A 15,742-nucleotide genomic window follows, 5' to 3' on the forward strand; every position below is an offset into this window, starting at 1 on the left:
TTTCACTGCTTATCATTTGAGCAGCATTAGCTAGGTTAATAAAGTAAATAAAATCCTAAGTATGAGATGGTTCATTTAGAGACCTGTCCTGTGAGACCAAATACAAGCCTTATAAGAGAAAATACATTCACGTACACACATAATTCCAAAAAGTGAAATATTGTTGACAAATTTAAGGTAGGCTGCTGTGAATCCAGATTATATAGAAAAATAGTACAAAATAATTTTGAAACTATGCATAAGTTGATTCCATGTTAAAAGAAAAATCAGATATTCTCTTAGTGATAAAAATTCTTTAAACTACTCTACAGTTTTTATATTGGAGGCATGATTAATATTTGTTACTGAACTGCTCATTGAACTAGTAATTTGAATTTTATTAGATTTCACACTTGCAATTAAATTTTCCAGAATCAGAAAGACGAGAGACAAGCATATGTCTGATGGAAGTTCTTACCGTATCCCAGCTGGGAGATGATAAAGTCAAATTCCTCAATGCTGTGGATACTAGCAAGATCTCCACCTTCCTTCCTACAGGCAGTCAAGGCATCTCTTTGAATTTTCTTTTCTTCTCTGTAAATCCTGTAGCAGTTGCCTGTGTATGGCCACCACTGGCTCGGACAGTTAGTAGGTGTATCACTTTCTAGGGAAAAAAAAAAAAAAAGAATTTGAAAAACATTTAAAGGGAAAGAGTTTTTTTTTAATTGTAACAATATTTTCTACCATTCTATATGTGAAACAGTTCATAGTTATAAGCAAATACAGTGAATATTTATTTTCCATTGTTTTCACCTAGACAGCCACAAAAGATAGACTAGATCGTGTTCACTTTTGGACTAAAATGTATATGAAGCCACCTTTCATTTTAAAATAAAGCTAAATGACACATCTCTTTTTTTGATTGTACCTACAACAAGGCCACACTAAGATACAATAGACTGTTTCATTTTATCCACATTTGATCATCGGCAAACCTGAACTAAGCATGTTATGTAAATGCAGAGACGCAAACGGTTTGGCATATAATGTATTCCTGAAAATATTTCATTTTGCTTCCATTCTATGGAAAAATTAGAGGCAGGGCAAGACTCATCAGACAGCAGGAGAAAGATTCTGTTGAGACAGGGAACGGAATGAGTGGAGGGCAGGGGGCCACCAAGGAGCTTCTGAAACCACAGCGGTGTGAGCCGGCTACCTGGGCCCCTGAACTGACCCACTGCCATTGACTTGCTCCCAAAAGATGATGTTATATTGCCAAAGTCACAAGGATTTAGATTTAGAAGTCTTGAATGCAAAACCTGAATTTGCCACAAGTTGTACGATCTTGGACAAGTCACATTACATGAACCAAATTATCCATATATGTAAAAAAATGTAAATAATATTAATGCAAATATGACTATTAAACTACCCATCCTCACTGTGTTGTTAAAACATTTGCGATCACATGCTGTAAATCACAAACAGGACAATTACTATTTAATCAAACCCATAATAGTGACTGACATCATAATTACTGCTACTAATAATTATGGTCAAATTTCATGACCTTGATTATACATTAGAAACATCTAGTGTAATAGAAATGAGCTGGGGAAAGTGGTGGGAATGACATTTGAAGGCAAGAGACTCACTTTATTCAGCCCCGTATGCCCTAAAACAGCAGAGCGCCTGGCACATGATAAGTGTAATGAATGTTGGTCAAGGGAATAATGTGAAGTTATATTTGATATACAGTAGCTTATTATGACCATTTTATGGGTACTGTTTCAAACAGCAATTTTGCAATGTACCTTGCTTAAAGAGAAGCTATATTGTTGACAAACACTATTTCAGCCAGGTGACCAAGGTCAACACTAAGGTCATAAATCACGCTGACGATATGTACCCTTGATATGATGTGATGAGAATGATATTTCACCCGTGCAATCTTTCTCCCTGAAATTCTACCCATGAGAAAAATATCAGACAAAAAAAGGGGTATCTTACAATATACCCAATCACTACCCCTCAAAACTGTCAAGATCGTCAAAAACAAACAAGTCTGAGAAACTGTCACAGCCAAGAAGAGCCTAAATTTAGAGACAAGCCAGCTAAAGTCATGTGGTATCCTGGATGGGATCCTGAAACAAAAGCACACTAGGAAATCTGAATAAACTATGGACTTTAGTTAATAATGTATCAATATTTTTTCATTAATTATAACAAATGTATCATAGTAATGTGACATATTAACAACAGGGGAAACTAGGTGTGCAGGTGCATAGTACTATCTTCTCAATTTTACTGTAAATCTAAAGCTGTTCTAAATATAAAGTTTATGTTTAAAAAAGAGAGAGAAGCTACATTGCCAAATGAATGTCAACTTCTATATTTAAGTTTTATATGAAACATTCTCAAATGTGCTGCCTTAGCAAAGGTTCAATATTGGGTACCTTTGGTACCCATTTAATGTATCAGTCCCATATTCTCTTAAGGCTGGGACTATCTACACCTTTGGATAAGCCCAGGATTCTGCACACAGTCATTCAAGGAAATAGGCAGTCATGATATCCAAACCCTGTATTATTATAATAGAAAAATGCATATTGTTAGAAAGTCTATGCCTTCTGTACAAGTTCCAGTGGTTCCAAAAACAAAAGTAAATGTTAGTATAACTCTGGAGCCCTCTGGTGGGATATTTCAATTTTGCAGCCCAGGAAGCTGAAAATAATGCCAGCAAAGGTTGAGGGCTTCAAAAAACAAAATAGATGAGCTTTAAAAAGATTTCAAAACATGAAAACAACAAATGAAGGGGAGTTTCCTGGGGCAGCCACAAAAGATGGCTGTTCCCTCCAGAGCAACACTGTCCTATTGAAAAATATTGTAATCCACAAATGTAAGCCACACGCATAATCATAAATTTGCTAGTTGCCATGTTAAATGTAAATAAAAAGAAATGAGTAACTTTAATTTTAATAATATAGCTTATTTAACCCAATAGATTGAAGATATCATCATTTCAACATGTAATCAATAAAAAAAAAATGAGATAGTTTACTTTTTTTTCATGCTGTGTCTTGGAAATCCAGCATCTTTGACCCTGATAGCACATTTATGTTGGAACAAGCCACATGTCATGTGCTCAATGTGTCAACATGGGGTTAATGGCCACTGAACTCAACAGTGTGGCTCTAGAGATCCAGGGTTTATGGACAAAGAGGGTGGCACTGAAGGAACAAACAGGGTACAACATGGAACCCTGGCCCAAGAGAGTCACCAATCGTGTGTGCTTCATAATCTTAACTCTGATATACTTTTCCAAGCTCTTGTTTATTTGAGTTTGTAGGTAAGATAGAATGATTAATCCAGGAAGCATGGAGAAATTCAAAACCCAACAAGAAATGAAGGTTAGCAAATGAAACAAGGTGAGGCATGTAACCAAAGAGGACCCCCTGGGGCCTTCCCGGGACAGTTATATTGAATGCTGCCACTTATAGAAAACAGATAAAAATAATCATAAATGTGTATTTACATATTCATAGAATAACTAGGTAAGGATATACACCCAGACATAGTAATTCAGAGAGGGGAACAGCATATTTGAAGTAAGAGAGGTTGGAGGAAATTATTATTGTGTATCATACCATACCTTTTCACTTTCTAGCCACATCAATCATATTTTTAAATAAATGAAATTGTTTTTAAAAGTCAAGGAGAAAAAAGTCAAGAATGCTGCATCATCAGATTTCCCAAGCAGAATACGTATGTACACACATAAATCCCTCTGACATACTAAGTGTTCTCCAAAAATAGCTAATGGGGAAAAAATGTAGCTAATTTGTTTTTTATCAATTTGAAGAAAGAATGCATTCTTGCCCAAGTAGTTGAAATCATCTATAAAATTATAATAGCCTAATTGCATTTTCCCCGCTGGTCTAGCCTGTATACAAAATTCAGTTACTACTTCTGGGATGTTTTATTCCATTTCTGTGAAGACTTCAGTGTACGATGTTAAACTGAATAGCTCTGGAGCCCAGACAGGTCATTAAATAGTGAGGACATAATAAACACATCCCTTTCAGATATTTGTTTCCCAGCCTGGATTCCAGGGCTGTCATAGGTGCAATTTTTTTTATATCCTCTGAATAGCTCTTCTCTCATCTAGAACATGTGAATAACAATACCTACCTCAGACGGCTGCCGTGAAGATAAAATTTTTACTAATGTTCTGTGAAAGGTTTTGCTCATGCCTGAGAGCTAGAGAATATTCAGGAAATGTTAGCAACCAGGAGGAGTAGCCAACAAAAAAGAACTTTGTAGGAATATCATTAAACGGACCCCATACATGAGCAACAAAACCCGTCACTGCATACAGTTAGGACTAGGTTGTAATTTTATCTTTAACTTATCTTTCATGCACTTCAGATCAAACAGATCACTTACTTACCTGAGGGGATAACAAAAGAATTCAAAGTTGTGTTGCCCTTTTTACAAATATAGCCTAGTTTCTGAACACACTGCAGATTTTCCCATTTAGCACTTTTCCCAGGGTTTAGTGACACACAGCTTTTCCCCGGTTCTGCTGAAGGACTTCCTTTGGGGAAAAGAAAAAATAAAAGCGGGATTGTTACAGGGATTACAAGCAGACAGCCTCCATCAGCCCCACGTGTTCATCCTTGGCATTTATTGGACCCCCACTTGCTCTTTTGCTATATATTCACCAATAAATATTTACTGACTGCAGAGCAAGAGAAACGTTGGGTGTCTATTTGTTTTCTCATCGTTGGATCATTCCAATATCTAAAATGTTGATTTTATAAGTTGACGTCTTTGAAATAACTTTTTTCCCCCACAATATCAAATAATAGAGCTAGACCTTAAACCTTGACCAGTCCTCACACTCGGTTATGTTATGTAAGTAGCAAAAGAATACACGATGTTCCAAACCAGTCATGTTAAACATTGTCCAGACCTCCCAAAATATCTCAGTCAAGCAAACTGTGAGGTCCAGACTAGAGAATGTCTGGACATGAAAAATCTTTCCCCAGTTAGAAAGAGGAGGCAGAAAAGAAGGCACTGGAGGGGAGAAAGACAAGGGAAGAGATGTTACAGGTAACAGCACGCTACAGTAAATGCAGATAAAGTGCTCTCGGAGCCGAGACTCTTTCTCGAGATTTTCAACTCAACTTATTAAAGAATATTGTTAATAGTTAACCCTCATCTCATAGCTTTTTGGAAGCTGCCTAAAACCCAGATCAAGTCAACTTTCCTAATGCAATCGATACATGCATTGACACCCATATTTTCATGCTTTTTCACCACTTTAACATATAATTTAAATTTTTTTTTAAATTTTTAACGGGGAGGAGGTAATTTCAGGTTTATTTTTTTAAACAAAGATACTAGGAATTGAACCCAAGACCCTGTGCATGCTAGGCATGCACTCTGAGCTATTCCCTTGCCCCCTTAACATATGATTTTAAAACCAGCATTCTAAAAGCTAGCTCCACCTCACAAGACAGGATAATGAGTCACATTTTGTCAATGACTGTTTTGTGACCTCTGACACATATAGACCTGGATCCAGGCCACACTTTCCCTTTCCCGCAAGATGGGAATCACATTACCTGCTCCATAAAGCCTTTGTCAAAATTTTTTGGAAGTTGCTTGAATAGCTCACGAAGAAAAAATTGTTAGTAATCAGGATAAAGATGTTTTTTAAAATGTGTTGATATTATGACCAAACTCACAGTGTAACTGAACTAACAGATCAGGTATCAGTACTAAAAAGAAACTTTCTAGTTTCAAGAAACTTTCTAGTTTCAAGAAACAATAATATATTTTATAGCTAATAGTTATTAATGAATATATGAGCTAGTAAATCATAGTTATAGAGTTGTTTATCAACAGAACACCATTACCAATTTTAATATATCAAGTAGTTGCCTTTAAATAGTTGCCATAGTTAAATATTCGAATTCATAGTCTATATTATCTGTGTAAAATGTCCTCATTTCAAATGTAAATGTATTTTAATAGATGCATTACTTGGTAAGTACTCAATTGAATACTTGATCGAACAATTTATACAATAACAACTTCTAATGTTCCACAAAGTTTCTAATTTTCCTTTGAAGAAACTCTCATATTACTTCAGAAGGTGATTTAATCTTGTACCTACTTCTCAGGAACTTGGCTTAAAAAGAAAAGACATTTCTTTTTCCTTTCTCATTAATAGTCCTATTTTATTCTTCACTGAAGTTAACCCCTCATTTTTCTCACTGAACTCTTAGAATGAAGGTGGTTAAATATTACAATAATAACTTCAAAACTGAGTAATAACGTGGCCTGCCCTAACAAGGTACAATAATTAAGCAGCAAAGAATAAACTTTAGTCCCCCAGTAAATGATTATTGTTCTCTAATGGTCTCACAGAGCCAACTGGCATTCTCAAGTTTAATTTGACTGAGTGAATGGTCAGACAAATCAAATTTTTACACGTAAAAAGCACATCTTAAATTCTCTTGCAGCCATGTTTACCTCTCATATTCCAGAGGAGTCTAGTTGACAGCCCTGTAACCATCATGCATTGAAGGACTACACTGAAAGTCAAATTAGTAAAATCTAATCAACTTGCAGATACTAATTAGTATATATAAAATAGATAAACAAGTTTATACTGTATAGCGTAGGGAACTATACTCAATATCTTGCAGTAACTTCTGGTGAAAAAGAATATGAAAACAAATATATGTTGCTCCTACATGACTGAGGCATTGTGCTGCACACCAGAAATTGCTACAGCATTGTAAACTGACTGTACTTCAAGAAAAAAATGTTTTTCAATTAAAAAAACTAACAACATAGAGTCTTTAAAAATTCCCTCTCATGTTTCAGCATATACTGAATATTATTTATTTATTTAAAAGTTTTTCTTTTTAATACCGTAAGTTAGTAATATAGAAAATGGAAAGGTTATTTTTTATTGAAGTATAGATGATTTACCAGGTTGTGTCAGTTTCTGGTGTACCAAATTGTGATTCCCATACATATATGTATTTATAGTCTTTTTCATTATAGGCTATATTAAGCTATTGAATATAGTTCCCTGTGCTATACAGCAGAACTTTGTGATTTATCTATTTTTATATATAGATATATATAAAATATATATAACAGTTTATATCTGAAAATCCCAAACTCCTAATTTATCCCTCCTCCTCCTTTCCCCTTTGTTTTCTATGTCTGTGAGTCTGTTTCTATTTTGTAAATAAGTTCATTTGTATCATTATTTTAGATTCCACATATGTGATATCATATAATTGTCTTTTTCGGTCTGACTTACTTCACTTAGTATGTTAATCTCTAGGTCCAACCATGTTGCTGCAAATAGCATTATTTCATTCTTTTACACAGCTGAGTAATATTCCATTGCATATACATACATAAACTTCTTTATCCAATCATCTGTCCATGGACATTTAGGTTGCTTCCATGTCTCGGCTATTATGTATAGTGCTGCTATGAACATTAGGTGCATGTATCTTTTCAAATTAGACTTCCCTCCAGATATATGCCCAGAAGTGGGATTGCTGGATATGTTAACACTATTTTTAGTTTTTTAAGGAAACTTCATACTGTTTTCTGTAATGGTTGCACCAAATTACATTCCCACTAACAGTGCAGGAGGGTTCGGTTCCCTTTTCTCCACACCTGGAGAGTTTAATTTTCTAAGCCAAATGCAAAAACCATTCAATGGCTTTAAAAAAGAAGTCTGACCATATGAAGAACCACCACATCAGTGTTTTCCACAGCAGAACTAGTAAATGAAGATGTGGCCCATCCTCTCCCACAACTAGGTAGACATCACCAATCCTTAACTGCACTCTTTCTTCATAAATCAAGATTAGTACAAAATGGGGGTGTGGATAGGGAGTTTAGAATCATATTCAGCTCAGTGCCTTAAGCGGCTACTAACAATGGTTGATATGGGCCAATAAGATGAAGATATTTCATCATCACTGGTCCTTTTGTTTACTCTCAATAATTGCCATATTTGTAAAACATCTTTATTATTTAGTCTCCTTTTATGTTCTGTTACCTCAGTGTTATGATAATGTAGAAATAATTAGTTCAGAGCATTTTCTATCCTTCAAAAACCTGTAAAGTTATTGAAGACTTGATCATCCCCTGTTTTTCTACAGATGAACTATGAATTGTCAACAAAACTGCTAATGAATTATTATGCTAGTATGGAATATTAAAATCTGTGACTGATATTATTTTTAGCCCAACTCTATTTGATTCAAAACAGGAGAAAATGGTGTTCCTGTAGACCTTAAGATCATTATAATAGGCAGAAATATTGCAACTATCTCATGGGTCAAGATAATGAGAAATTCTCCAGCCCCACCCCCCTCAAACTTAAATTTATCAAATTCATAATGTGTGTAGATATAAATAAATATTTATAAAAATCTTTGAATATACTATATAGCATTATATATCTTTCATAAATATAAAATCAAATTTTTGAACAAAACACCTAGCAAATGAAGGATGTACCAAGAATATACACTTTAACAGTCTTACATTGATTTGTGTGATAATCCTTCCAGAAAAGTCCTTTTCCCAGAAAGCTGGAATAACATTATAGTTTTAGCATATTCAAATCTAGTTGACAGATTTCAAAGCAAGGTGAGAAATGGACTGTATTTGATGAAGTCTCCCAATTCTCCTCTTTGAGATCTACATGTGAGATGATGAAAGTTTCCATGGCATCCAGGTAAATTAAATTTAGATGACTTCAGCCAGCTTAATCCTACCTGGTTAATCAGACAAGTTTTAGCCTACCTGGTAACCAGTTCAGATATCGGAACGGGCTGCCCCCACTCCACTGCCATCCACTGTTGAAACTCAGACTGTTAAGTCCAATCCAGAGTCCTGAAGACAAGGTACTGGTTAATCCTATATGACAAAAGCAAAAACAAAATGAAACTGACATTCAGAAAAGACAGTGAAATCAAATTCAGAATTAAGTGCTTGAATCAAAAGGTATTAGAGGGAAGTCATGAAACTCGTGCCTAGCACATCTCCTTTGATTCTCCTAACAATCGAAATCGAGTATAACTGTTACCTCCATCGGCAGGTAAAGAGACTGACGTGAGGACACAGGTAAACTGGTAACATTCTTGCTAAGGTTCTAATCTAGGTGTGACCAGGGTTCAGCCCCGTCATCTGCACTACTTACTGTAGGATGGAACGAATGTGCTTCCAACTTGGATAAGACTCCAACTATCATCAAATAAGATTTTTTTACTTCACTTTAGAGTAAAAGTGAAATTTATTTTATATTAAAGTCACAGTATTCTATCATGAAAAAGTTTAATAGATATTTCAGTCTATCACTCTAATAAGTTATTACCCTGACCTCATATTTCAGAACTTACATGAAGAATTTTATTTAATGACATTTTTAAAAATCAAATGTTTTCCTCATTAAGATGATGACTAAAATCTGAACACTAAGTGCTTATGCTGCCATGAACAACACTTTATTGAGGCAGTTAATAAATCATAATTACAAGGTTTCAAACTGTATGTAAGGCCTGATGTGAAATTAAAAAAAACAAAAACAGAAGCAACATGGACTTCAGTCCATGTTAAACACTATTATTATCTATAACTTAAAAAATTTTTGTATTTTGTATCACTCTCTGGTGTGTAGCATAATGTTTCAGTCAACCTATAACCTTTAAAAAGCCATGGATTCTCTGCCCTCCCCACATTGTTTTTAGTTGATTAAAAAAGAGTTAAGAAAAAAGAAACTATCCTTTGTGTTAAATAAAATACCAACCTGAAGTGTCTGCACATGCTGGTAAACATAAATAGGCCACTTTATATTTACTGTTCTCAGAGGATAAGACTCCCCAGTCAAATCTTTTCAATGGTGAGAATGACCACTTATTATATTCAGCACACTGTTTTTGCTCATTTTTAATCCTCACAAACTCTGATTAGGTTCTGCCATCTCCACTGTATACACGAGGGACTTGACACTCAAAGAGTTTAGATGTCATGTGCAGAGCTGAAATTTAAACCTAGGTCCTTATAATATCAAATCCCAGACTCTGTAGTTCCGATGTAACCAACTAAGCTATCCAAATTCACTCAAGTTTTCCCCAATTTTTCATTAGCTTCTATATACCCACATTCATGTTACAAATTCAAATGAATGGGGATTCCACTCACTCGATGCCCCCCAAAATCACACCTCACATTTATTGCACTCCAATGCCAAGCACAGATCACTCTCTTAGAGAACATGTAATCTGAATGCTGTCCTTAGCTTTCTCAGCATCTGACAGAGAGGCCCTTGCAGAGGGAGAAGCCACTTGAGGATATTGACTAGGTTGATACTGATTAGGTAGGTTGATGCTTAATGAGCTGGAGTTATTTACTGAGAAGTAAACCTTACTGTATAATTTCTTTAAATAAAATAATAACCATGGGATGAAATTAAATGCTGGCATGTAAAAATCAGTGAAAATTAATTCAGATTCACTTACCTTTATCAAGTGTTCCTAGAAAAAAGAAGTCTGAGTTAGCAGAGCTCTCACACGTGGGTACTTTATATACCTTGGGAGGTTTATATGGTATTTTTCTTTCTCTTTCTGGCTTTGCAAACGGCATTATTCTTTTTCATGGCTGAGTATTATTTCCTTGTATAAATCTATTACAACTTCTTTATCCAATCATCTGTTGATGTGCTGTCTTTTTTTTTTTTCTTAATTGAAGTAGAGTTGATTTACAATGATGTCTGTTTGATAACAGCCATTCTAACAAATGAGGTGGTATCTCATGGTGGTTTTGATTTGCCTTTCTCTGATGATTAGTGATGTTGAGCATCTTTTCATGTGTATGGTTTTTTTGGGAAAATGTCTATTCAAGTTGTTCTGGTTTTTTTTTTTTTCCCCAGACTTCTGATGTTGAGTTGTATGAGTTCCCTGTATATGTTGGATTTTAGCTCCTTATTGGATATATCATCTGCAAATGTCTTCTCTCATTCAGTAGGCAGCCTTTTCATTTTGTTGATAATTTCCTTTGATGTGCAAACCTTTTTAAATTTGATACAGTCTCATTTGTTTATTTAGCTTTTGTTTCCCTTGCCTGAGGAGATATCCAAAAAATTACTGCTGAGAATGATTCAAAGAGCATACTGCCTGTGTTTTCTTCCAGAAGTGTTATGCTTTCAGGTCTCACATTTAAGTCTTTATTCCATTTTGAATTTATTTTTGTGCCTGGTGTGAGAGAGTAGTCCAGTGTGATCATTTTGCATGTGGCTGTCCAGTTTTCCCAACACCATTTATTGAAAAGGCTGTCTTTTCCCCATTGTATATTCTTGCTTCCTTTGTCATAGATGAACTGACCATATAAGTGTGGGTCCATTTCTGGGCTCTCTGTTCTGTTCCATGAATCTTTGTGTCTGTTTTTGTGCCAGTAGCATATTGTTTTGATTACTATAGATTTGTAATATAGTTTGAAGTCTGGAAAATGTTACCTCCAGCTCTGTTCTTCTCTCTCAAGATTTTTGTGGCTATTCAGGGTATCGTGTGTTTGTATACAAATTTCAGAATTGTTTGCCCTAGTTCTGTAAAAAAATCCCATTGGTATTTTGATAGGGATTGCCCTGAATCTGTAGATTGCCTCAGGTAGTATCATCATTTAACAATATTCATTCTTCCACAAGAATGTTTCTGTGTCATCTTCAATTTCTTTCATCAATGTCTTATAGTTTTGAGTATAGGTCTTCTTACCTTCTTGGTCAACTTTATCCCCAGATATTTTATTCTTTTTGATGTGATTATAAATGGGATTATTTTCTCAGTTTTTCTTTCTGATAGTTCATTGTTAGTGTAGGGAAATCCAACAGATATATTTATGTTAATTTGTATTTTGCAACTGTACTGAATTCATGTATTTGTTCTAAAAGTTTTTTGGTGGCATCTTTAGGATTAGTATCATGTCATCTGCAAATAGTGACAATTTTAATTCTTTTTAATTTGGATTTCTTTCATTTATTTATTCTTATCTAATTGCTATGGCTAAGACTTCCAATACTATGTTGAATAAAAGTGGTGAGAGTTACCATCATTGTCTTGTTCTTGATCTTAGAGAAAAAGCTTTAAGCTTTTCACCACTGAGTATGATGTTAGCCATGCGCTTGTCATATACGGCCAGAATTATGTTTAGGTATGTTCCCTCTATACCCATTTTGTTGAGAGTTTTTATCATAAGTTAATGTTGAATTTCATTAAATGCTCTTTCTGCATCTACTGAAATGATCATTTGATTTATATTCTTCATTTTGTTAATGTGATGTATCACATTGATTGGTTTGTGGGTGTTGAATCATCCTTGCATTTGAAATAAATCCCACTTGATCATGGTGTGTGATCCTTTTAACGTGTTCTCAAAATCAGTTTGCTAATATTTTGTTGAAGATTCTTGCATCTATCTTCATTAGGGGTACTGACCTATAATTTCTTTGAATTCTTAAACACTGTACTAACTTGAAGAATAATTATCTCCATACTTACAGAGGGGTATACCAGAGGAAATGATTCTGAAAGTAGCATTTCAAACATGTCAAATATAGCTGTTCCCAAAAATCAAATTCTCTGGTATTTTTAAAAACGTATAATAAAATAAGCATATCTAAGTTTTTAAAACTCTAAATAATTCACTGACTGTAGGAAGAATTAAATTAGATTTTGCCTGAGATTGCTTAATGAAATTACTGTGTTTGGCATGATGAGAAAAAGATGAAAGGTCTTTAAGGCAATTATCTATTCTTTGACATTCCTCATCTACTCTAGGTACTCCTGGGTTTGTTTTGAAGAATTAAATTAAGTAATAATTCTTAAAACGGGGTCTAGCACACAGTATACGCCCCCAAAAATATAAGCTATTGCAATCACTATTCTTCATTGTGTTACTATTATTATTACTACTCCATGTTGAATTAGGGTTGGCAAAAAGTGTGATTTAGAAACAAAATTCAAACTTTGTGTTAAATATATCACTTAAAGGTAATGAGCACTTTTTTCTCTAATGTGCTTGTAATTTTATAAAGAACCTGACTAAAATTTTTAGTGTTATTATATAAATAATCAGTTCCACATGCTAAACTTTTTAATTTTTAATTTTCCTGCATGTATTGTCTAAAACAGTTTATACCTACTTTTGACCTTAGTTATAAGAGAAGACGGTTTCATGTCCAATATTACACTGTATTTTTCTTCTCTATCTTGTGGTCCAATTTGTTCTCCAACCAGCACCACAGGAAGCTGGCGAAAACAATCAGAGTAACAAGCCAATTTCACTTCCTCTATCTTATTTCAGTTCTGTAAATATAAATCCTGTGCATACGTGGTTATAAATCTGATTCAGGAATGGAGGATTCAGTAGCATGTCCCAACGTTTTTGAGGGTAGAAATAGGAGAGAAGATGATGAAATGATCATGGGTGATGGAAGAATTGGCTACTGGGCAGAAGCCATGAGCCCAGGAGATAATGTGAAATCAGATTGCCAGTTTAGGATAAATTTACTGGAGCAAGGAGCTGTTGACATCTAAATTAAGCGTTCTGTTTAGTGCTTTGGGGACCACCAGATTCCCAGTTACTTTTGAGCGAGACCTGGGCAGAGTGTAATGGAAAGACAGCGCTGAATTACAACTGAGTTACTTTCTGAATACGCGGCATTAGGCAAAATTTGTAACTTCTCCCTCCTAGTCTCTTAATTTATCTATGAAGTAAGGACAGTAATACTCATTTACGAGGTTGGTGTCAGCCTTGGAAATAAAGCTCGGTGTCTGGCACACAACAGCTGTTTGATCTCAGAGTCATAAAAGAGGCTTACACTTTTTCAAAATATGAAATTTACTCCTCAAAAGTCTTACATAAATATTTAAAGGCTATTTGTGCTTTTTAAAAAATTATACTGGCGTATTTCCCCAAAATGGAGTCGATCACAATCCCCCTCACCCACATCATGATTTTCTTTTTAGATACTTCCTCCATAAATGTCAATAAATCCCAAACATCATGAATATCTTCTCTCCAGAAAAACAAAATTCAGTTTTATTTTTGAAATTCCCCTATCAGACTTTTTTGGCTCCTAACGCGTGGTGTTTTTGACTTAAAGCAAAGCAGGAAATACTACAAATCTCATTCGAGAAGTCATTTCCAGCCAGCTTTCAGTTAAAATGTGCTGACTGAAATTCCGGAGGCTTGGATAAGATTCAAATAAGTATTTGAGATGAACTCAGCCTCCCAATCTCACAGGGCTTGTTTGCTCTCCCAACGGACAGAATAATAGCCCTTGTTGATTAGGGAAGTATTTCCTGCAGCCGGAGCCTGACAGCAGGGGGCCGAGGCAGGATGCATGGAGATGGGGCACAGCCTCTGCCCAGATGGCCCCCTCCCGCTAAGCAGCCAGGCAAGAGAGTTCAAAGGTAACCTGTGCTCTGCCCCTTGGTTTCCAGGAAGCCAGAAAACAAGGAAAACTCGAAAGAGTTAAGATAACACAATCCACAAACAGATCCTTAAAAAAAAAAAAGAAGCCAAGTGAAACCATTTCAACACAACTCTGATAGATTTCCTCCCCCCATGCAAGCCAGTGCCAATCACACCAGGATTATCTCAGTGCATCCTTTCTTTTCCATCATCATCGACACAAATTTAGTTTTGTCTCTTTCTGTGCTTTCTTCTCTTTTTACTTGTTTTTTAAATACATGGTTGTAAATATTGATCACCCTGTACTTTGTCCCAATACCACATACAAAGACCCCAAAGATCAACATAAAACAGAATAACCGAGCAGATGGAGGCATAAACCCATCTCTGAGTTTAGGAATGCCCACAGTGAGGTCCCATTGCTTTTCCATCATCAGTCTCCTTAATAATAGCTGAAAGAAGATGGTGGCCTGCAGCCTACACTGAAAGGAGAAAAATGTTCAATGTTATACCTGGTGCCCAGCTATTGCGGGGAAGGTTTCATTCCAGTGGGGCCAGTTTTCATGATTAAGTCCTCAGACTAGGAGTAGAAAAATCTTTCTTACCCAAGAACGCTCTGTATATTTCACAGGGTTGTGTTAAATAAATGCCTATCACCATTTTTTCACCCACCTAAAATAGAATGCAATAAACACCTTCAAATTCAATTTAAAACATAATTACTTATAGGAGAAATGTGTTCCAGATGACAAAGCGTATCATCCAAAAAGAGTTGGAGAAAGCGAAACCCTAGATGACGAGGCAAGGCTGGGGGCACGCTCTGTCCCTTGTACGGGTTCACACACCCTCCCCCTAACAGATGACATCACTGTGGCAGAGACGCCTCAGGCCATCCCCCCAGGGTCTCCTGGCTTCACAGACCCGGGACCCAGGCAGGTAGACTCCTGAGTCCACACTCCAGCACTCTGCTGCCTAGTGTTGTCGGACGGAATCCGTAGGCATTGCTGACACAGCAGGAACTGACAGAATGCTTTGCCAAGTGTGCTCCCCCATCCACTTGCCCCTGAATCACCTGGAAATTTGACAACATGCAGATTCCTTGGCCCCACATCACACCTACTGATCTAGTCTCTGGGGTTTGCACTTAGGCATCTTTACGTTAACAACGTTCCCTGTTTGATGAATAAGCAACTTCACATTGTAAGTTAACTGTCTTCTCGCCACAAGCTGACCACTCGTCCAA

The 15,742-nt window shown here is 35.7% G+C and overlaps 1 protein-coding gene across 1 annotated transcript in view; it reads right to left on the reverse strand.

The window, feature by feature from the left end:
• The window catches only part of MRC1 (mannose receptor C-type 1), a 90,842-nt gene that overhangs the window by 53,643 nt on the left and 21,457 nt on the right, over window positions 1–15,742 (reverse strand). The window contains exons 5-7 of the mRNA XM_010992983.3: window positions 8,836–8,949; window positions 4,430–4,576; window positions 458–643 (exon numbers count right to left, since the gene is read on the reverse strand). Of these exons, the coding sequence (XP_010991285.3) occupies window positions 458–643; window positions 4,430–4,576; window positions 8,836–8,949 (447 nt within the window). The remainder of the gene's footprint in view (window positions 1–457; window positions 644–4,429; window positions 4,577–8,835; window positions 8,950–15,742) is intronic.

The sequence above is a fragment of the Camelus dromedarius genome, chromosome 26 (assembly GCF_036321535.1).
Source record: "Camelus dromedarius isolate mCamDro1 chromosome 26, mCamDro1.pat, whole genome shotgun sequence".
NCBI classification, from domain to species: Eukaryota; Metazoa; Chordata; class Mammalia; order Artiodactyla; family Camelidae; genus Camelus; species Camelus dromedarius.